This window comes from Callospermophilus lateralis, chromosome 19, assembly GCF_048772815.1.
Source record: "Callospermophilus lateralis isolate mCalLat2 chromosome 19, mCalLat2.hap1, whole genome shotgun sequence".
NCBI classification, from domain to species: domain Eukaryota; kingdom Metazoa; phylum Chordata; class Mammalia; order Rodentia; family Sciuridae; genus Callospermophilus; species Callospermophilus lateralis.
In genome coordinates, this window is record NC_135323.1 from 34,790,124 (window position 1) to 34,813,757 (window position 23,634).

At 46.0% G+C, this 23,634-nt stretch overlaps 1 protein-coding gene across 1 annotated transcript in view; it reads left to right on the forward strand.

Annotated features, from left to right (window-relative positions):
* The window catches only part of Sdk1 (sidekick cell adhesion molecule 1), an 866,268-nt gene that overhangs the window by 704,391 nt on the left and 138,243 nt on the right, over window positions 1-23,634 (forward strand). Inside the window, exons 18-22 of the mRNA XM_076840017.1 lie at window positions 2,253-2,368; window positions 4,313-4,505; window positions 11,955-12,053; window positions 18,312-18,503; window positions 21,315-21,436. Coding sequence (XP_076696132.1) covers window positions 2,253-2,368; window positions 4,313-4,505; window positions 11,955-12,053; window positions 18,312-18,503; window positions 21,315-21,436 — 722 coding nt within the window. The remainder of the gene's footprint in view (window positions 1-2,252; window positions 2,369-4,312; window positions 4,506-11,954; window positions 12,054-18,311; window positions 18,504-21,314; window positions 21,437-23,634) is intronic.

A 23,634-nucleotide genomic window follows, 5' to 3' on the forward strand; every position in this document is an offset into this window, starting at 1 on the left:
TAGAAGCTTTAATTGTGTTCACTCTTGGGAATTTTCCACATAGACAATCATATGCTCTGTGAATAAAGAGCGGCTTCCCCGGCTTTTATATCAGTGTGCCTTTCACTTCTTCGTGCATTACTGTCCTGGTTTGGGTTTCCAGAATAGGAATGGAGAGAAAGGTGTCTTTTTTCTCAACCTTGATCTTAGAGTCAGCTCTCAGCCTCTCATCTTAAATGAGACATCAGTTGTAGGTGCTTTGTAGATACACTTTATCAAGTTTATGAACTTCCTTTAAATTTCTCCTTTGCTGAGAGGTGGATTTTTTAAAAAACATCCTCACTGGATGTTATAATTTATTAAATGCTCTTCTAAACCCATTAAGATGACAGTGTTTGTTCTTTATTTTATCAATATGGCATTTTGCTTTGATTAATACTCAAATGCTGGACCAGCCTTGCAGTTATAAGATAAATCCCACTTGATCAGGCTAGATTATGATTGTTATACACTGCTGAATTTTATTTTCTAACATTTTGTTGAGGAGTTTTTGAACTTGTGTTCAGGAGGGATATTAGTCTATAATTTTCTTTTTTTTTAATGTTCTTTTTTTCTGATTTTGCTATCAGGGTAATGCTTGAGAACTAATTAAATTATTCCTCAAATGTTTGGTGAAATTCTCCAGGGAAACACTGAGAATTTGCATCTTTGTTTCTGTGTATGTAAAGCATCCTATGTGTGTTTCTGTGGCTCCCAAGGACTCTATACTGTCAAGAAGCCCACTCCAGCCTACAGCAGTAGTCTGTAGAGGACTCCCGTTTGTTTTCCTCACCCAACTGCACAGTGGTCATTGGGGGATGGGAGGCAGACTCCTTGGGGAGCCCTATATTTTCTTGTAATTTGAATTACATTCCAGGCATAGCTGTCCTTGTGCCATTTTTAATCCACAGTTTCACATGGGTGCTGAGAAGGAGGTCAGACAGTTTCCTTGGTGACTTGTGGAGGGAAGGATAAGGGGATGATATGGCCAAGGTCAGCAGCAGGTGGAAAGACAGCACAACTTGGTATGGTGACGCTGATGTTTCCCATCTCTGCCTGATGAGGTGAGAGCCATGGGAAGTGCAGTGATTTTTAACAGGACCATGTGTTGTGGGGCAGGAGACCCTGGCATTGTCTCCTGGAAGTCAAAGGATCCTTTGGTCTTCTGTGCCTCATTTTTGGAACATGGACCTGAAGAGCCAGGACCATCCTGCTGTCCTGCAGAAGGTCTGATGGTCCAGCCAGTGGCTGCTCTCTGAGGCCACAGGGGTTGCCCTCCTGGGAAAGCCAGCCCTATCGCATCACTGCCCTTTCCACAAAGCTTTCAATCCCCCGTTCCCCACCATACGCATGGCCAGCCACTGTGCAGGGTGTGTTAGTCAACCCCAAGGGGACCGGCCACGTCCTGGCTCCTATTGCCCTGTGCCCTGCCTGCCTGGTTCTGCTCGCTACTTCCCACCTCACAGGCGCCTTCCTAATGTCATGCTGGTCTCACTGTTCCCCAGCAAGAGTGCCATTCTCCAGGTCGGCCCCCTCCCAGCTTGAGCCTTTCTTTCAGTCTAGACCAAATGAAGCTTCCATCCCTTCCAGAGTGGAGGCCCGTTTCTCCCCACTTGCCATTCCAGGAGCACTAGGCCAGGACGCACAGCCCTCAAAGGTGCATCAGTGGATCCTGTAGCTGTTCAGTGAAGGAAAGAAACCAGGGGAAAGCCCAAAGTAGTTGTTGAGGTTGACCCAGGGAAGTTTTGCTTCCAAATGTATCAACAACCAAACCGTACAGGAAGCGGCAGCGTTTTTGTTTTGCTTGCTTGCTTTTTATATAGAAAGAATAATTGAGCGTGAACACAGTGGTTGGTAATGGTGGGGGGTTTCTAGATGACACCTCGCCTCCATCTCAACTATCTGGCAACTGAAAAAAGGAATTAGAGAAAGGCTCAGCTTGCTCTCCATCTTGAATCTGTAGGAAAGGCTCTCGTGTGGAATGAGAAGATGATCTGGTCCGGTTTTCTGCCTGTGCCTTAAGGAATTCCCCAAGAGAAAATGAGAAATAGCCCAATTCCCCCTCTTTGTGATGCCACTCTCAAGCTTCCAGAAACATCCATCACACTTCCCGGTCTCCGTCCTGTAATTGCCTGTGAGTCGTGAATGGCGGCTAAGGGTTTCTTTTTCATTTCTCCTCTCCACTGTGCCTCCTGCCATTTGTTTTGCTGTCTCCAATGACCGCCTTGGAACAGTGCCGACCGCGCCCCCACAGAACGTGCAGGCAGAAGCGGTGAACTCCACCACTGTGCAGTTCCTGTGGAACCCACCCCCGCAGCAGTTTATCAACGGCATCAACCAGGGATACAAGGTACCGGGCCTCAGTCTGGAGCCTCTGGGTGGCTCTCGTGGTCTGTGATGATCAGGGAAAACCCCGTGCATGAAATACAGAGCATCTTGACCTTGGTAAGGTCACCATTTATCCAAGGTCTTATCATCAGCTCTCCTGGCTGAGAACTCAAATGATCAGTCAGCAAGGAGATGGCCTCATACATAAAAGAGCAGAGTCTTAGGAGAAAGGCATTCATTTTCAATGGCTTTGGGAGATGTGTCAGGGTTGATTGGAGTCAGCATGTGTCCCTGCCACTCTTCCTGGAAGGCAGGCTGCTGGCAAATGCACACTCAGAGCAGAGCATGCTGTGCAAGAGCCACAGGCTCCTCCTGGATAAGGAGGCTTCTTCCTCCTGCTCCCTGCTTCAGGGAGTTCTGCTTAAAGAAGTGAGACAGGATACTTGACCAAACTGAATTAGAGACACAGATAAATTCCCATCATCCAACTTCTGTTGTCCTTGGTTACTGGAATCTATTACCTTCATAGATTGGTTCAAATGCAATTTCCAAAAGTATGACTCAAACCAGGCACAATGGCACACACCTGTAATCCCAGTGACTGTGGAGGCTGAGACAGGAGGATTGAAAATTTGAGGCCAACCTCAGCAACTTAGTGATGCCCTGTCTCCAAATAAAAAAGGCTGGGAATATAGCTTAGTGCTCCTGGGTTCAATCCCTAGTAACAACAAATCAGAACCAAAACAACCCAAGAACAGGGTTCATCTTCCTCTTGAGTCACCTTCTCCTGGTTGGATTTGGGAGCCTGCCTGCCTTTCACATACCCCATATAATCTTCTATCCTGGCAGACTCAGGAGTCAAGAAGGGGCTCTGTCCTCTGTGCTTGAATCTGTGGTCATTTCAATTTCAGAGGAGGTCACTCCCCAGGTCCGCATTGTTGTATTTTTCCCCAGATTTCAGTTCAGCTAACTAAAACACTTGTTTGTCTGCAAGGAGGGTAGAAACCTCCATGGCTGGAAGTTTGCCCTGTGTTTCCCTTTTCCTCAGAAGTATCTAAAGTCAGAAGCTTTTTTGAAAGAAAATCGTACGGCTCAACCCAGATGCTTCGGCCCCCCTGCCTCTCCTGCCAGGTCTGATCGCAAGACTACAGCGCTCATTTGACGGCTCAGTTGTCAGTTTGATCTGCTTGGAAGCGCTGTGTGTCCTGCAGCACGCCAGCTCTCAGAACTAATTAGTCCTAGAGATGTTTGGTGTCAAAGGAATTAAAACTCACACATACATAATGTTGCCACAGCATGAAGCTGCTTTCCATGGAATGCGTGCATCTACTCCATTGCTTTAAAATTTTAACCAGGATCTGGGAGTAGAGCTCAGTGGAGAGCACCTATTTGGCACGAGAAGGCCCTGCGTTCAGTCCCCAAAACACAAAGTAAAAAATAAAATAAAACAATTTTGACCAATCTCCTCAAATCCTTTCAGGAAACCAGTGTGATATCAATTATAAATAATTAAGGTTGTTTCTATTAAACTTCTTGAATCATAGTAGACACCTATCTGGAGAGATATATGTGTTTGTCTCCTTAGATGGATTCAGTTGAATTTAAAAATGATGTCATTTTATTCCTTACTTTGAATTTAAAAATGATGTCATTTTATTTCTTACTTGTTGGTTTTAAAAAATCGACATGTTCTTTCAGTGAAGGTTTGAGGGAATATCCATTATTCCATGAGTTAGTTATTTTACTTATATATGTGTATGAAATATGTGCGTGTATATATACATTTGTAGGCAATAATTTTGAGGTCTTTGAAATTCATTCTTTTTGAAATGAGGTTATAATGTGTCAGATTTATGGGCTTATTTAATTGTGACTGAGCTTATCCTACCAATTGCAAAATAAAATTCTGGTAGTCTTGAGTGAGGGAATTCAATTAAGAGGACTTCTTTTAACCCATTCACTCCAGCTTCTCGCATGGCCAGCAGATGTCCCTGAGGCAGCCGCTGTGGTCACCATTGCCCCAGACTTCCATGGAATCCACCATGGGTACATAACAAACTTGAAGAAGTTCACTGCTTACTTCACGTCAGTCCTGTGTTTCACCACCCCAGGCGATGGGCCTCCAAGCACACCTCAGCTCGTGTGGACGCATGAGGACAGTGAGTATTCCTCTCCATGCGTCTCCCCAGGCCTGTCTCCCAGAGTCAGCTGTCGACAGATGTGGCCGCTATTTCTAGCACTGGGCCAGGGCAGAGACAGGCATGAGGAAGCCCTGTGTTCCCAGAGGGCCTGCAGGCTGCTCATCTGGGGAAGGTAAGTCGCTGACAGCTGACAGTGCTTCAGGGAAGGTGGTCCAAGGAATGAGGAAGGAGCTCGGGGACAGAGATGGGGGACTAGCCCTGTCCCGTTTCTACTCCTTAAGTCATGATGAGCTAGCTCATCACCAAGATTTCAATTTCTAGTCCACTCACTTCCTTCCTTGACTGCCATTCATGTTCCCCAGCCCATTCTACTTCTGACTCTGCCCTGGGGTGTTCACCCAGCTCTTTTGAGCTCCTTGACTTTGGCTTTGCATTATCTCCACTGTTGGATTCCATTCAGCTCCTCCTCTGCTCCCAAACCAACTCATGGGATAGGAAAACACTGGCTGGTGAAGTTATCCTGAGATAATCATCACAGACAGAACAATACCTTGTGTCCAAGGAGACATGTTACAGTAATTTGCAACTGGAAGAACAAGAGAAAAGAAAAGCAAGCAAATGTCCCAAGTGGAGAGGATTGGAAAAAAATTATGAACTGACTATAGAATAAATTTATAGTTATTAAAAAAACAAAAAGCAGTTGTGGCTCAGTGGTAGAGCACTTGCCTATCATGTGTGAGGCACTGAGTTCAATCCTCAGCAACACATAAAAATAAATAAAATAAAAGTATTGTGTTCATGTACAACCGAAAAAATAAATATATATTTTTTTAAAAATCCAAACCGTAAAGATCAAAATTTTTGAGGTAAAATGGTCATAGTATAATGTTAAGTGAAGAAAAAAAATAATCTATAGAACTATATGGGATCCAGATTTTTCCAAGGGACATTTGTACATAATTTTGAGTTATTGTCTGCATGTAGAATGATAATGGATATTTTGTTTTTACATTTCCTTTGAATTTTTCTGCATTTTTAAAATTTCTGCCATGATTTCTTTCATAAGGAGAGTTAACCTAGGGGAGGTGTGTTTTTCAGTCACCCAGGGCCACACTGCACCTCTCTCAGGTCTTGGCTGGTCTCTGGTGATGGCTCAGCTTCCTGTATTCACCTCTGCTCTGACCCTAGCAGGTGACACTGCAGACATCAAGGCTACCCAAGACCAGCTGCCTGTGCCCCCTGGGACTCCACCCTTCTCCCACCCTGGTTCTTCCTCCCCCATCTCCCAGGATCATTGGCTCTTCTCTGCCCTGTCACTTCTCATGGCACCTCTTCAGCCCACACATGCTCAGGTCTCCCTCTTCCTGGACAGGCAACTCTATGGCCTTGCTGCCCCATGGACTTTTCCAGTTGGCTTTTTATTTCCTTTCCTTATAAACTATTGCTTTGACCTTCTGTCCTCTATGCCCTCCCAGACCTTGAGCAGTCTGGTTTCAGCCATCCACCATAGTGCAGCCACCTTGCCATTGACACAAGGACTATATCAGGAAGATCAGAACATGAGTGTCTTGACCTTCTGAGACCATTGACTTCCCCCTAAAAAAAGATCTAAAGCAACTCTGCTGTTACCATCAATTGATCCTGAATGGTCTTACACTACATCTTTGATCTGCTCTCTGTTTTGTGTTTAAATGAACTTTTATTGAGAGAGTTATAGATTCCCATGAGGTTGTAAGAATCACTAATGAGATGGCCATGTACCCTTTTGCCCAGTTTCTCTCATTGCTGACGTTTGCAAAACTATAATGTAGTATCACATCCAGGATTTTAATGTTGGTTGCATTCAATGGCTTGATTTAGATTTCTCCAGGTTTTTGGTTCTCATCTGTGTAAATGTGTATGTTCTACACATTTTATCAAGTGTAGGTTTGTTTATCCACCACCACATTCAAGAACCTGAATGGTCCTGAAACCACAGAGATCCTTGAGGTTCCTCTTCAGTACCACACCACCTTCCTCCCTTTCCTCCTTTATAATCCATGTCTTCTGTTTCTTCTCTTGCCTTATTTGTAGTATCTAGAATTTCTAGTCTACCTTGAGTGGGGGTGATAAGAGCAGGCACTCTTGCCTGTTCTCCATTTCCAAAGGAAAAGTCTCTCACTGTTATGCAGGGTAATTCTTGTAGGTGTTCTTTGTCAAGTTGAGGCTGTTCCCCACTGTTACGTTCTCAATTTGTTGAGAGTTTTTGTCACAAATAGATATTTGATTTTTTACCACATGCTTTTACTGCATCAGTTGATACGATCATGCGATTTTTCTTCTTACCCTGTTGATCTATTGGATTACACTGATTGATTCTGCGGTGTTGAATCAGCCATGTGTACTTGGAATAAATCCCACCTGCTCACAGTGTGTAATTCTTTTTATCTGCTGTTGGAGTCACTTGACTGATATTTTGTGAAGGACTTTAATATCTAATTTCATGAGATATTGGTCTGTGGTTTTCTTTTGGGGGGACTGTCTTTTGTCTGGTTTTGGTATTGGAAGCATTCCCTTCTCATGTCTCCTGGAAGAAATTGTGTCAAATTGATGTTGATACTTCTTCAAAAGTTTGGTAGAAGTTTTCAGTGTAACACTCTGGGCCTGGAAATTTCTCTTGGGGAGAAGTTTTCATAATAAATTCAATGTGCTTAATGGTTATAGGACAATTCAGGTTGTTTGTTTCATCTCAGTTGTGTTTTAATAGTTTGTGGTTTTCAAGGAATCATTCTTCTAAGAGTTTGGATCTCTGAATGTGAAATTGTATGTAAAACTCCCTTATTATCTTTTCTTTTTAATTTTTTTTAATAAGAAATCTTTTTGAAAACCTTTTTTTATTTGTAGTTGGACACAACACCTTTATTTTGTTTTTATGTGGTGCTGAGGATCGGACCCAGTGCCTCACATGTGTGAGGAGAGTGCTCTATTACTGAGCTACAACCCCTGCTTTCTTATTATCTTTTCAAAGGCTACAGGAGCCGTAGAAATGTTCTCTATTTCGTTCCTGATATTGGTTACCTGTGTCTTCTTTTTAAACTTTATTATTCTTTCTAGAGGGTCATCAATTTTACTGATATTTTAAGAAGGAATAAGTTTCTTGTTTTGTTGATTTTCGTATTGTTTCCTATTTTCAATGTCATTGATTTCTGCTATTTATTATTTCCTTCCCTCTGCTTACTTTGTTTTTTTTTTTAAATTATAATCCTGTGATCTTTAACTCTATTATTTATTTATTTTAGCTCAATTTCTTTTTTTATTGGTTGTTCAAGACATTACAAAGCTCTTGACATGTCATATTTCATACATTTGATTCAAGTGGGTTATGAACTCCCATTTTTACCCCGTATACAGATTGCAGAATCACATCGGTTACTCATCCACGTTTTTACATATTGCCATACTAGTGACTGTTGTATTCTGCTATCTTTCCTATCCTCTACTACCCCCCCTCCCCTCCCCTCCCATCTTCTCTCTCTACCTCATCTACTGTAATTCATTGCTCTCCCTTGATTTTTTTTCCCTTTCCCCTCACATCCTCTTATATGTAATTTTGTATAACAATGAGGGTCTCCTTCCATTTCCATGCAATTTCCCTTCTCTCTCCCTTTCCTTCCCACCTCTCATAAGTTAATCTTTTTCTCATGCTCTTCCTCCCTGCTCTGTTTTTAGTTGCTCTCCTTATATCAAAGAAGACATTTGGCATTTGTTTTTTAGGGATTGGCTAGCTTCACTTAGCATAATCTGCTCTAATGCCATCCATTTCCCTGCAAATTCCATGATTTTGTCATTTTTTAGTGCTGAGTAATATTGTGTATAAATGCCACGTTTTTTTAATCCATTCATCTATTGAAGGGCATCTAAGTTGGTTCCACAGTCTAGCTATTGTGAATTGTGCTGCTATGAACATCGATGTAGCAGTATCCCTATAGTACGCTCTTTTAAGGTCTTCAGAGAATAGTCCGAGAAGGGCAATAGCTGGGTCAAATAGTGGTTCCATTCCCAGCTTTCCCAGGAATCTCCATACTGCTTTCCAAATTGGCCACACCAATTTGCAGTCCCACCAGCAATGTAAAAGTGTACCCTTTTCCCCACATCCTTGCCAGCACTTGTTGTTGTTTGACTTCATAATGGCTGCCAATCTTACTGGAGTGAGATGGTATCTTAGGGTGGTTTTGATTTGCATTTCTCTGACTGCTAAAGATGGTGAGCATTTTTTCATGTACTTGTTGATTGATTGTATGTCCTCCTCTGAGAAGTGTCTGTTCAGATCCTTGGCCCATTTGTTGATTGGGTTATTTGTTTTCTTATTGCTTAATTTTTTGAGTTCTTTGTATACTCTAGATATTAGGGCTCTATCTGACCCTCTGCTTACTTTGGATTTTTTCTCCTTTTCTAATTTCTTGAGAATAGGCACTTGAGTTATTGATTTGAGGCCTTTCTTTATTTCCAGTGTAAACATTTTAGTGCTATACATTTTACTCACAGTACAGCTTTAGCTGCACTATACATATTTCAATATGCATGCTTTCACTTCCACTCAGTTCTATGTATTTATTTCCTTCAAGACCCCCTGTTTGACCTGTGGTTATTTGGAAATATGCTATTTAACACATGTTTGGAGATTTTCCTGTGGTCTTACTGCTGTTGATTTCCAATCTGACTCCATTATGGCCAGAAAACACACATGATCTGATTTTAGTTCTTTTGAATTTGTCAAGACTTGGTGGCCCTTGGCAAAGTGTTCAATGAGTACTTTTAAAACATGTCTATTTTGCTGTGGCATCTGCTTTTCAGCCATAAATATTATGTACTCTCCATCAGAGAAAATACAAAGTAAGGTCATCCTTTTAGAATTTTCTAATTGGAACTATTTTATAGGCAGGGAGCCTATTTAGCCTATTTAGAAGGATGCAGCATCCTTGTCAATGTGAAGTCGAAGGTGGGACAAAGTTGGCTTAGGGAGCGCAGCCTTTGGGAGAAGCCTGTTTGTGTGTGGTCCCTGGCAATGGCCTTGGCCCTGGCTCCCAGGCAGCAGCATTTAGCTCCACCTGCAGCATGCCTTCTTTCCCAAAGCTCCAAGGGAACTTGAACTTGTTGGAGGAGGGGGGACAGTAAAGAGAAACAATATAAATCTATGTCCAGACATTGCCAGCTGGTTCCAGCAGAGCTGGAGGACAGCATTTTTGGGCAGAAATCCAGGAAGCAGATACACTGAGAATATAAAAGGAGCAAAAAGCTTTCTTTGCTACTCCATCGATTGAAAAAGAACAAGACAGTTCAAAAACCTGTCAGAATATTTTTCTGGGGGCTCACGGTTGCAGGGTGATGAGGCGGTCCTGACAGCCATCCTATTTTACCATCTTCCAAGCGAGGAAGCTGCGTTTGTCAGAGTGCCTGAGCTCACCCTAAAGTCTTTTGCAGGTGAATGTGGTTTCCAAGGCTGTTACCATTTTTTAAAAGTCACAAGTTGTGTTAGAAGGCTTTGTCAGTGTACCGGTTGGGAACTAGGTATTGAATTAACCTAAAAATCTGTCCCTGTGCAAGAAAAGCTGGTGGGAACCAGAGCAAGGACTGCAGGGAGAGGCATGTCTGCAAGGATCCTGCCAACCCTCCTCTCCTGCAGGGCAAGCTGCACCCTAGACTCCATGTGTTCATATTTAAGTTTGAAAAAAAATTGCATTTTTTACCACTAAAAGGATCTCAGTGCAGTCCTCCCCATCAGGTTCATGACAGCCAGATGGCACAGCGCCGTCAACAGGAGAAGAGCAGGTGCTCACCTGATGTGCACACACCAGCAGTGTCCTTTCTCACCTCCAAGCTCCTTCTTTTCTTCCTCTGTCTCCAATTCTGCCTTCGAACCACCCTTTCTTCCCACCCTTTCTTTAGGACTTCTTCATTTGCATCTCTCCTGAATTGGGCTGAGAGGGGTCGACATGGGAGCACTGTCAGAGGACAGCGGGCTCAGAAGGGTGGCAGGACTCAGAGCAGATCTGAGCAAACCAGGTGCATTTGCTGTAAACTGTGGACACAGGGATATCTGGGAGGTGCCACTTAGCACTGGGCCTGTTGGACTGTATAGCCCATCTTCCCACCTTATAAGCCACCTCCTAAACATTTTCATTGCCATCTGCTTGTACTCCAGGCCCCAAATAGCCACTGACACTGTCAAGAGACCAAGTTAAATTGGGAGTGCCCAGCATCAGCAAGAATGTCACCCCTGGGCTATAGTGTCCTCTTCTACCTTCTGACCACCAGGCAGGTTGGGCTGACCCCACCAGGGGGGCTGCAGGAGCTGTAAAGGGCTGTAAACTGGGGTGCACTGCCCTGAGAGCTGCTGTCTAGCCTGCAGCCTCCCCATTCCCTGCCCTGCTGTCCTGGATAGCAAGCAGATCTGCCCACCTACCTGCTGGACCAAGCCCTGTGCTTCATGGCTGTGTCCTTGAGTGGGTTGTTTCACTGTGCAGGGCCTGGGCTTGGGTTGGTAACTCATGTTGTGGCTTCTCAAGTCTATTCTCCACTGGCAGAAATCTAATCTTTGGACAATATCCTCTGGTGATAGGAAGGTCCTTCCAATAATTAATAATGATAGCAGTTAATGTTCACTGAGGAGTTTGTCCTCAGTGTCAAGGCAGAATTGGACATTATTAAATTTTATTCTCATATTACATTGTAGAATTATTTTTATTTTCCCATTTCACAGATGAGCAAACCAAGGCTTTGAGAGTTGAATTGCAGAGATAGTGCACAGTGCAGCCAGTTCTCAAACCCAGCTTTACCTCCAGGTTAACTTTGTCTCTGCTGTTCCACCCTCCCTTAGCAGGAAGGCTAGAGTGCAAAGAAATTCCTAGAAAGGAACCATTTTTTTTGCTGGCACTTTCTCCTGCACCTGTCTGCCCCTCTGGAATCCCTCAGGAGAGGGGTCTTTGAGTCCGGAATTCTGGATCAGTCTGGCATGCATTGCCTGTGGGCCAGGTGTGGGCTAGTCCTGGTGTGGGCCAAGACATCCCTGTTCTAGCTTCTGCAAGGCCCCATAGCCCCACATAAGCCAGACACATGGCTGCAAATGTCTGACCATCAAGGGACACTCCATGAGAGTGATTTGTTCAGAATGTAGCCCACCTGATTATTCTACTTAGATTAGATCAAGGAGAAAGACTGAGCATGAGTTATGTATAAATCCCCTGCTGCCCATTGCTTCAGTTCTCTATGTGGCTGGGGTAGAGTGGGCAAAATAATTCATGCAATGATACCTAGGACAACTTTAAACCTATTTCCCTTGAACCTTGTGTACTTTTCCTGATGTTTCCTACAGATTTCTGCTGGCCATTACTCACTTCTTCCTACTCATAGTTGGAATCTTTCAGCCAAATCTGATTAAAAGAGAACTGGGCTCTCATGTTGACAGGTGCCTCTATTTTTAATTGGTAGGACCAGGAGCTGTGGGACATCTGAGCTTCACGGAGATTCTAGACACATCTCTCAAGGTCAGCTGGCAGGAGCCCCTGGAGAAAAACGGCATCATTACAGGTACTTGTTCCTCGGTCCCACAAGAGGAAACAACAAGCGTGCCCTACACAAAGAGGTGGTGACGGTCCCCGATAGAGAAGAGGAGAGTGGGCGCCCATCACGGCCCTCTCGGAATAATAGAAATGTCTGTCTAGCCATGTGGCAGTCACAGCCCCTGGGCCAGGGCCACTCAAAGGTATGAGTCATTTTACTGTGTGGGCAGTTTGGGGATTTGTTCTCCTTATAGTCAAAAGCCTTAAAAGCCTCTTTGATTAAATAGGAATTGGTCATTTTATGAGATATTTGCTTAGTATTGTGGTAAGGTTAAGGTTGATATTCTGGCCAGAGGGTAGGGGACCTTTCCGTCATTCGGCAAGTGTTCTTTGAAAGCCTGTTGTCTGCAGCAGGTTCCCAACATGCAGCCAGTTAGGCAGTGACCATGATGCTTGCCTGCCAGGTCCTGGCTCTCACCCCACTGCCATGAGTGGCAAGGCCAGAAGAAAGCTGGGGTCACCTGAATCCATATCCCCCCTTCCAGGCCCTCCCCACTGGGAGAAACCTAAGAACGAGGAGATCGCCTTACCTGCCAGCCTGAGAGGGCTTCTGAGTTGTGCCCAGGAGGCCTGGGCGCACTTGGCTGCCTCTCAGTGAGACTCCCCTCCTGTGGTGTGAGGTGCCTCTGGGAAGCAGCTCACCTTTTGTAGGACTTTCAGTGATTATTTTATAGAAGAGGTTTCTGAAAATTGTTCAGGTTAAAGCTCAATTTAAATCTCAGTTTGAAAAGAAAGAAATCTTGGTTTGATGAAACCAGCAGAGGCTTTAGCCTCGTATGAAGTTGGGAGGCCTCTCTTCCACTGTGGGCGCTGCAGCTGACCTCCCAGGCCCTGTGTCAACTGTGGGCCATGTCACCCCCCAGGGCTATTGAGGGCTAACTGAGGCAAGTTGTACTGAGGGGGTGGCCCACTAGCTGGCCCTGAGCCGCTTAGCCACCAGTGAGCAGCCCTTTTCTCTTCCAAAATATTTTTTTGGAATTTTAAGCAAGCCACTTCATATTCTTATTGCTTGGCCACACACACACTGGGTACATAATGCGTCAGCACTCACTAGGGTCTTTGCCAATAGCATGGCATATCCCATCAAAGGCTTCTCCTAGGTATTTTGCAGTCGGGCCCTCAGGGTCCAGGTGGTCCCAGCTCTGAGTGAGTCATTTGTCAGCACACATGTCAGCCTGGAGCCTGAGCTGTTCACAACATGACAGTGGTCACATTCTCAGACCCAGGGAACTTTAGCTCCCTGCGGTTCCTGGAGCAAACACCTGCTGTCCACTGTGTCTGAAAATCCGCACAAGGAACCTGCAGCCTACAGATGAGCACAGGTGGCCTGTCACTGCCATCTGGCTGTGATCCTTTCCTTCTGCCACCAGCATCCTAGATGACAACAGTGACCACCTGGGGCACCCTGTTGCCCAGGCACCTCAAAGCTGCAGGAGGCACAGCCTCTACCACTGCAGAGGCACAGCCTGCACCCATTCACTTGATAGGAACATTGAGCTAGGGCAGTGACTCCCATGGTCACGTGTCCTACAGTGGCCCAGCCAGCACCAGGACTGGCATCCATTCTCTCCTCTGCATCATCAAATGTGGACCCAGAGGTGAACTGTGCCCCTGCCCTGTGGGGGAACCCTCTCTCCCCTGTCCACAGCCTCCTGCATGTCTCTCAAAGCCCTCGGCCAAGGACGTTCCTGGCAGGCCTGCTCAGTAGGGCCAGATGACATCAGGGCCTGTGTGCTGACAGCTTAACAGCCATTTAAAATGATGCACATCAAGAGCAGAGTACCCTCTTCCTCCCTCGCTGGCCACAGGTGCTCGCAGTGGGCTGTGTGCCCCTACTGGTGCTGTCCTGCTGCTTGAGCCGTGGGCTTATCTAACTGGGCTTCCTGGACTTTCCTGCTACTTTTTTACTTCCTCCTTCACAGTGTTGTTTCATGCCATATCACAGCAACAGCCAGAAACTCTGCTATGAGAGGATAGGGTGTACAGAGGAGGGCCACGCTCTCCTTGGGACGCTGAACTCTATTTGGCATGTGGTAGGAACAGGTGGCAGACATCCTGTGTGTCACTGCAGCAAAGGTCACTGCCCTGGGAGTTCACTGCAAAGAGTTCAGCACCCCAGTGGCCAGTCCAGGAACTGTCCCCACCCTAACTCCAGTCTCCTTCCAGCAGCAGAACCGGCGTCTGCCTGCCACTGCCCTTAGGTATGTGCTCCGTGAGCAACTGTGTCCACCGAACCCTTCACAGGGTGGCTGTGCTGATCACTCACAGACTCTCGAGTTAATGCCACCTCAAACATTTTAATGAAGTGAACATATTCTCTGGCCTGCCTTCAAGAAGCCTATGTTTTGAAACCCACTCTGGGTGCTTCAGTCCAGGACTGGGAAGTAGCACTGTCCCAACTGGACTTCAAACCCCTGTCTGTTGGGATGAGGTCTTCTCGGGCACAGGACTGCAGGCACTGAGTGTACAGACTAAGAAAGCCCTCCTGTCTCCTGGCGTGGAAGGAAGTCAACATGGTGGGAACAGGCGGGACACGATAGAGAGCAGGAGCCCACTGGTTAGCATTGCTTTATGCCACAAAAAGATGGAAAATCACTCCGGGGAGTGGGGCGGGGTGTGCATGGCTTGGCAGGGCTGCGTGCAGGTCCAGACAGCTTCAGTCTGGCCTTGTATGTGCACCCCTCAGGGTAACCCTGGCATTGAACAAAGCCATGCTTGCCACCAGTTGAGAAGCAGGCTACCAAGGGAGAGAGACTGGCAATTCCTCTCTGCCCAGTTGGCATTTCAAGGCAGTCTGCTGTGTTCCAGAACTCTGGATGAGACTCCTGGGTAGACATCTTGTCTCAGAAGGGTGTCCCTATCACAGACATGGACGTAGCCTGCCCTGTCCCTCTGATCTCAGTGCAGTCTCTATTCTCACTTTAAAGCGTGAGGGGGAATAGCAGGCGGAGTAGGTTGAGTTCCCCAAGTTGCATAGCCAAGTGTGGGTGCCAATACTTCCAATTTATGATCAGCTGTTCCTGCCAGCTAATAGGGCTTAATGAACTCAATTTCGTATTTTATTTAAACAAATACCTGTAGTTACAAGCAAACGTCTATGGTTTATTGTGGAACTTGACCTTCGGAAGGCTGGGGCTCTTCCGAGTAGGAGTCTACCAGCCTGCCTGCCTCTCACCACTGCCTGGGCTGCTGGTGACGGTGCTGCCACAGACTCTGTCCCTCTTCTCAGGGGGCCATGTTGTTCCCACCTCGCTGTACATGGCCTGTGTTTCTGTTTCTGCCCACACTATAAAGCACACCCCATCCTCAGAAACTGCAATGGGTGCCCATGCTCTGTCTGAGCAGTACTGTAGAGGAGAAGGTTCCCAAGGGTGAGGTGGATGGCTGTGTCACTGGAAAATCACCTCATCACCTCTCTGTGACACCTACCCTCAGTGTGGCTCTCAGTGGCACCCCACATAGACTCTCCCATGGAACATTCCAGCAGCACCATGGAGGTCTCTGTGTACTGGAGGTATTTTATCAAGTATAGCAAAAGAAAAGCTGTATTTGCAGGCCACCGAGGCCCCCAGAGCCCACGCGCCTCCCCAAGACCTGGCCCTCAGGGCAGCTGATGCTGAAGGCCTCTGCAGGGAGGAGCATGGACCCCTCGCTGATGGCTTGGTCCTGTGCCCTGCACGCTGTATGGATGGGGCCCGTTGGACATCCTGCTTTATCAGCCCAACCACATCAGGCCCCCCTGTGCCTCGGTTTTAATTTGGGGCCAGAATGAAAGGGAAACGCTGAGCAGGGGCAGCCAAGCACCCACCCGAGTAAATTGCCCATCGGACTCTTATTGTAAATTTCAGTATCTTCCACTCCTCCCTCTGTACGCTCTGATTTATGAGGGCCGGGATGCAGACAGACAGTTTGTGATTGGATGCACTGCTCTCTTGTAGAGAATTTACTTCAGATCAACAGAAAATTATTTCTGAAGCTCCTCTGGTCGTTAGTCTCAGTTAGGCAGCCTTTCGGAGCAGGTGGACACAAGCTGGAGGCTCCGGCCTGGCTCCGGGCGCCCCTCCCGTCTCCTTTCATATAGGGGCACTAGAGCCAGATGAAACAGTCTCTGGCCAGAGTGGCTGGGTCCACCCAGCACGTCCCCAAAGCTGCACACGAGTGGGAGGGCATCCTCAGCTGCCACGTGCCCGCTGCACTGTCTGTCTGTGGGCTTGCTGTGTCCTGTGCTGCTCTTCATTGTGAGGTCCAGGCTGGCCTTTCTCCCTGATGGTGTTTTTCTAGGGCCTTGCTAAGCAGAGCAGGCTCCTTAGTTGTTCATTTGTTTTTGTTCGTATCCATAACAATTTGAGCATACCATATTATCAATTTTGATTCTAATAAATCCCAACAATGCTGTGCTTACTAAAGAGGCTGGGATGGCTGTGTCTCAGCTCCACGTTGACCTGATGAGCTCAAGGTCAGGTCATGTGTCTGACCTATGGAGACACATTCTTCAGACACTATGAAGAAATTGGCATGGGTGGCAGGACATTGTCATGCTGAGGAGCAGCCTGGACCTAGAAGTGCCTCTTGGTTTCTAGCAAGTTCCTGAAGCTCCCTGTACCATTTCCCCTTTGTAAAATGAGGATGGCAGCTTTCTAGTGTCAAAGGTGTGCTATGTGGGTTACATGAGGAGTACTTAGGATGTTCCCAGGGACCTTGTGCACACTCTGTTTGATATTGTTAGTATTCATTATCCTGAAGGTTTTTGTTTTATTAATTGTATAATTATTTCCAAAATTTCAAATTAGCCAAAAGGAAAGAACTAATGAGGAGCCTAGTGATCTTAGTGCTGTCTGTACAGATGAGCTGGCTGGGCAGCAGGTTAGGAGGGAGAGCCTGAGACCCAACCCTGGGGAGTTGGGAGGAGGCAGTGACCAGGGGTCAGCAAGCCAGCACTGTGCAGAGGAAAAGGGGACTGGTTCCAAGAGGTAGTGGGAACCTGCACAGAGGAAGGTGGCCTAGGGGTCTACATGGCTGGAGCAAAGACCCACCCAGCCACTGGCCAGTGTAATTCCAGGTGTTCTGGTGGCCCTGTGGCACTGTGGCGAGCACCCCTCTGGAACCTTTGTTCTTTTGCTGTTCCTGGATGAACCACCCAGCTTGAGAGTGTCTGGGCCTGCACACTGAGCTTGCCAGATTGCATGAGAACTACAGGGACAGTGAGCAGGGAGCTGGTTTTGACATTAGTCTTTTTTTCTTTTTTTGTTTTCTAAAATATTAAAGTCCCAAGATGCCTTCCTCTAAATTCTTGTTCACCTACAAATGCAACTTTCCAGCTTTATTTATTACTTTCATCAGAAAGAGAAGGAAGTCAGGATGCATCCTGGTGCTTCAGCATCCCCGAGCTTATTGACTGAGGAGAAGGGGGAGCAAGTGCTTTCAGCAGTTTTCCTGTATCTTGGACCCAAGAGCTCTTTCCATCACGGTCTCCCTCTTTATTTAAAGACACGTTAAGCGTTCTCTACCCCTCTGAGGAAGGTGACTCAGGCACTAGTCAGATCTCTTTTTCTCCAAGCCTCAAGTTGTGAGAGTTGGATAAATTGTGATCATGAGGCCCCGCAGGACCGAAGAGAGTATAGGGGGAAATTAAATTTTGCTAGAAAAACAGAATATCCAAAAAGGGAAGAAGGAAAGCTAGAAGCAAAACTCACACACTCAGGTAAAAAGGAACTTTTCCAGGGACAGCACTTTGCAAACTGGAAGAGTGGTTTGTCAATCATCTAAAAAAGGAAAAGGTAGAAGGGATTCCAGAAACCAGATGCAACCCAAGAGCAAGCCATTGGTTTAGAGCACAGTATCACGAAAATAGTAGCTTCTTAAAATGGAAATATTGGCAGAATGCACCACACATAACTAGACAAGAGGAGCTATGCGGAGCAAGCAGCTGATGATAGTCATCCACCACTCTTTGTCTACACACCAGGTTCCTGAGGCTCACTGTGTTGGGGAAACACTGCCACTGCAGTGAAAGAAGGGGTATGGCGAACTTCCGTGGGGCACAGAGGCAGGAGCCCTGCTTCATTTCCATTTGGGCAGGGCCATGAATCCCACCGTGACCTTGGAAGATCTAGCTGAGCTTCCTCCTTGCCTCAGCTGTCCCAGATCTGCTAAGATAATGGCATGGCATCCGTCTCAGTCCTCAGGCTGGTGGGGGTCACAACTCAACTCCTGTTTGTCCTTTCAGGCTATCAGATTTCCTGGGAGGTGTATGGAAAGAACGACTCTCGGCTCACGCACACCCTCAATAGCACAACACACGAATATAAAATCAAAGGACTGTCCTCCCTCACCACCTACACCATTGACGTGGCAGCCTTGACTGCAGCAGGGGTAGGCCTGGCCACCTCATCCACCATCTCTTCTGGAGTGCCCCCAGGTTGGTAAGATCCCTGAGCACCCTTCCTGCTCTCATCTTTCCTGTACAGATTCCTGACCCTCAAGGTCAATGGCATTTCCTTGCAGAACCCACTGAATGCCTTGAACAGGGTGGAGTGTCAGCCTCCTGCTGGACCACTCTGGGCAGGAGGGTAAGCAGGCATTGGCTGCCTTCAGCCTCGCTCTCCAGCTTATCTGATGGGGCTTGTCCTTGTCTCTCCTGCAAGTGGAAATGTGTTAAGGGGGAAGGAGAGGTTGCCATTTATAATAGGAAGCATAGAGCTTTACTCACTTTACAAGAAGTACAAACTGAGGGTTTCAACAAGAAAAAGGAGCAAGAGACAGTGGGAAGAATAGGCCAGGGGCAGGGGCCAGAAGGCAGGGGGCAGAGGGCAGGGGCCGGAGCTGGGGGTGTGCTTGGCAAGCTGCCCTCGTCCAGCTGGCGCTCCAGTGCCGCCAGACTCAGACCTGTCCTTTTGAAATTCAGGCTATCTTCCTAAATGTTCCACACACTCATTCCAGCTTTAGAAAATTGCTACCCATCTCTTTTTTTCTCCAATTGTAAAGTTTACCTTTAAAATAAAGGTGTTTTGGCAGAGAATCAGAAATACATGTGAATGTGAGAAAATGTCATGGGGAGGTCAGAGCAATTCTTTAATTAAAGCTATAAGTCTCTTGCCATTTAAAAGATGTCAGCTTGCCGTATTTGAAAGAAACATGACTGCCTCATGTGTAAAGTCTGAAAGACCCACGGGAAGCCACACCTGTCCCCGTACTTGCCTCACTTTCAGTTCAGGCTTCATGACCCAGCTGTTCTCCTGGCAGGGTGGCATTCGTGATTGGAAGAGAATACATGACACATAAGACAAAGACGGTGAAAGTCCTCCTGTGAACCACCGTTTGCTGTCCCATACCTCCCCCATGGTGCCACTTTGGTGCCACTTAGTCATAAGGTTCTCTGTCACAAGACACTCAGCCCTCCCTGGCCCTTGCTGGAGTTGCGCTCCCTTGGACTGAGCCACCCCCAGCAGGGAACACGGGAGCACGTCTTTCTGCCCAACCAGTCGTGGCCCTCACACTGCCTCTGTGCAAAATCCACAGGCCCATCCTGCAGCAGAGTTGCCCCCAGGGTCTGATCTGCAATGACCCTGAGGTCATCAGTGCTCAGGCGAAGCTGCTGCAGCCAAATGCCACTCAAGAACCGCTGCTCTGAGGCAGTTCAGCCTTGTTTTAAGTCTTTGACCTACAGAAAGATTCTTTTTCATCTCTTCATTTATCTTACACAAGTAGTCAGTTCCCATAACACATATTTAAAGTGTTTTAAGCCAGTTCCCAAAGCACATATTTGAAATACCATTAGTACTCTCAGAACACTGGTGATGATGTGGCACTGTTTAATTTGTTATAAGGGCTGCACACACCGACGGAGAGCAGCATGGGAAGTACACCCATGCAGAGGTACCAGGGTTTTTTTTGGCATGGCTTGGACACTGTCTATCCAGGGCAGGAGACTGGGCTCACTGACCTCCAGATGCCCTCTGCATCCAGCATTACTGTGTCCATGCCACACCTGGACCTGCAGTGGGGCGATCTGGGGGCAAATAGATCAGGCCTGTTAGTCAAGGGTGAAGGGAGTGGGGGCTGCTGTTCTGTGTTTGCAGAACAGGAAACCTATAGCTGGAGAGCCATCCTGCGGCATACCTGGGCACAGGAATCATCTGTGGGCAGCATGCTGTGAGGACAGACCCTTCTGGGGAACTGTGTTCTGTTTGCCCTTCTTGAGGTTCATATCCATTAGTGACTGAGAGCTGAGGAATATAACGAAAAGAGTCTCTTGTCCTCCAGTTTAAACATTTTCTGCTTCAGATTCATTAAACTAGATGCAGAAGGACCCTTGAGATCCTAGAGACCCCGCGTGTGCCAATATTGAACTGATGACCAAGTGGTTTTATTGTCCCTGGCAAGTGCCTTTAAATGCCCCAGCAATGCATGTTAGGAAGTCACTCCTTAGGAACACTGCAGGTAGAAAGCTGGCTTGAATTGAAGTCTTCTTTTTTTCATTTTATCCCATTATCTTTCTCTAGGATATTGTGCATCACCTAACAAATAATACAAAATTATTATATAAATCATCAGATCTCTCATCTGAACACAGTGTTGCACTCGTGAGCTGGAAAGGTTCTTTGGGGAGCATCCCACCCAAAGGTGTCTAGTCTGCGATAGTCTAGTGAGCCATGGGGAGGCTCAGATGATGGCAGCCTCCTTCCGCACACCCACCTTCCACCTTGTCTCGTTGCCAGAGCAACAGAATACAGGCAGAGTGGAAAGAGTTCTGCACTGTCACCTGCATTTGGTTGTCTTGGAAACCAGACCCAAGAAGCCTAAGCCTAAGACCTGAACACCTGCCATGTCATGCTACCTAGAAACCATCCTTGTCCCTGGCCTCCCTGACCCTCCTAACCAGGGCATCATGGGAATGATGAAAGAAAACTGGACACAACACTTAGTGGTTTTAGCAGATGGGAGGAATTACATTCATTCACCCTTTGCTCATTCAACAAGTACTTATTAATTAACTACCATGTCTGTTCAGAAAGAAATGAGACATGTGCCTCCTAGGGCCACTTCAGGTAGCCTGGAGCCTCGTAGATGACAGGCTCGATTCTATCCTGGAAGAAGTTCTGCTACTTTTTACTTTCATCGTTTTGAAAAACAACTCTTTCTTGGTATAGAAACTGGCACAAAACTGACATGATACTTGCCTAAGTCTTGACAGAATTTAACCCCACCTCCCTCTTTCATTCATCTCTAGACCTTCCTGGGGCACCGTCCAACCTGGTCATTTCCAACATCAGCCCTCGCTCAGCTACTCTGCAGTTCCGGCCAGGCTACGATGGGAAGACATCCATCTCCAGATGGATTGTGGAGGGGCAGGTATGTGTCTCATAAAACCAGAAGCTGAAGTTTCCAGAAAGTATCATAGGGATCTGTCCTTGAGGGACGGTTGAATGATGCTTGCAGGACAACCCAATAGCAGCAGCAAGGACATAGGGACAATTGATGTGATTGTGCTTAGAGGAGGAGAAGGAGAAGATAGAACCAACTCAGATGCTGGGGACAGGGTCCTACTTACTGGGTGATCAAAAGAGTGAGAATAAGAGTTCAAATTCAAGTTGTTTCAAAATAGGTACCCCAAATTTGAAAACCCAATTGACTGATTTGTTTTTAAAATCTGCATCACAATCAGCTACCAAATATACTGATGGGATTGACTGTTTAGCACAACTTGTCTGTCAAAGAATATGCATTCATTTAACAGTATTTCTGGAGCATGTTCTATCTCCAAGCACTATTTTAGGCATGGAGGATTTAGCAATAAGCAAAAACTGATGAGGTTTCTACTGTAATTGGGAAATGTTCTCTCTTGGGTGGAAGGACCTCTGGTTCTCAGGAAGGAACTCCCAGGTTGGGTTTGGAGGGCAGCAGGAGGCAGCACACAGAGATGCGAAGTGAATGGTGAGAGTGGGCACAGATAACACGGGATCCCAGAGTGAGCCGTGGGAAAGACTCGGGTTCTGATGCCAAGGCCCACAGCGGTACTGCAGGGCTGGGGTGTCTGTGAGAGGGCTGTACTTGGACAGGACCCACCAACAGGGGTGAATACCACAGTCTTCCACTTCTGTGTTCTAATAAAAGCAGGAGAAAAAAAGATAAAGAGCCAGATTACGAGAGCAGTAAAGTTTCCAAGCGGTGATTGTCTTCAGTGAAACCCTAGTGGCTTTAATGCCTGCACTGGCACTGGGTGAGGGTAAGGCTGTCACTCCTGGAAACTGGCCATAAATCAGGACCGAGTCCATCCACATCTTAACAAGTTTCATCAAGCAGACGTTTCTGGAAACCTACTTAGGATCCTCAAAGTGGGAACCATGTACATGGGAACAATCCATAAATGATGCTGGAACATTTATTTACTTAGAAATGTAACAATATGTCCCTGCTTCACATCTAATCAAGAAAATCAATCCCCAGTGGATGAAAACCAAAATAATAGAAGTTAACTTTGGAAATCTTAGAAGAAAATGTAGAAGAGCCTTGATATCTTTTCCTTTAATTACCAATTATCCCTGTTACTTTTAATGTTAAAATTTTTCTTTCCTCTTTTTTTTTTTTTTGCCTGCTATCTCTTTCCCTGAGTTTTATTATGGAAGTATAGGGCTATAGGGTTTTATATATTCAGTATGTTGCAGGCGCCTGCTGTCATTATTCTTTTTTGAGCCCCCAATTTATCCATCTTTAGCCTGGGCAGTCTTTCTTGTCCTGGGCCCCCTTACTCGAAGCCACCTATTTTTGGTGACTACTTTGCTTTCTGAGGCCGCTCAGGCCCAGCTTGTACCTTCCTGCCCCAAGCTCAGGTGGAGCCATCCCTCCATCTGATAGGCCTTGGTTTCATTTAGTATAGAGGGGTCTTAAAGGACCATAACCTGGCACCAGAGGGATGGGTGATTATTGCTATCAGTTGGTCATTGGTTCTAGACCTTTCCAGTGGACAGAAAGAGGAAATGATATTTTTAAAAATATGATGAATACATGGGCTGGGGTGTAGCTCAGTGGCAGAGAGCTTGCCTAGCATGTGAGGGGCACTGCGTTCGAGTCTCAGAACCACATGAAAAAAGTAAACAAATAAAATGAAGGCGTTTTGTCCATCTACAACTACAAAATTTTTTTAATGATGAATACATATCAATATTCTCATTCCAGTTTTTAAGATTATTATTCCTGAATTTATATATTAAATATCATTTTTCTTATGCTAAAATTGTGTTTTTTAGAAACCCATACATAAATATTTATTCTATGTGACTATTATGTTAAGAGTTTCAAAATGGTGATTTCAGTAGTGTAACTATCAAATGCAATTTGAGTGTTTGTCTCTAAGATACATTTTACCATGCATATATAGTCAAAACATTGAGTTCTAAAGTCATGCTGTGTAACTCTTTCTTTTTTTTTGACTGTGCAACCACCAGCTTAATAGAGAATAAGTGAATTTGTTTCATGTATTTCATTTTGTGCTTCAATTTTTAATGACCAATTTCTTTAAAAATTATTTTGCTTAAAAGAGCCAATAAAAA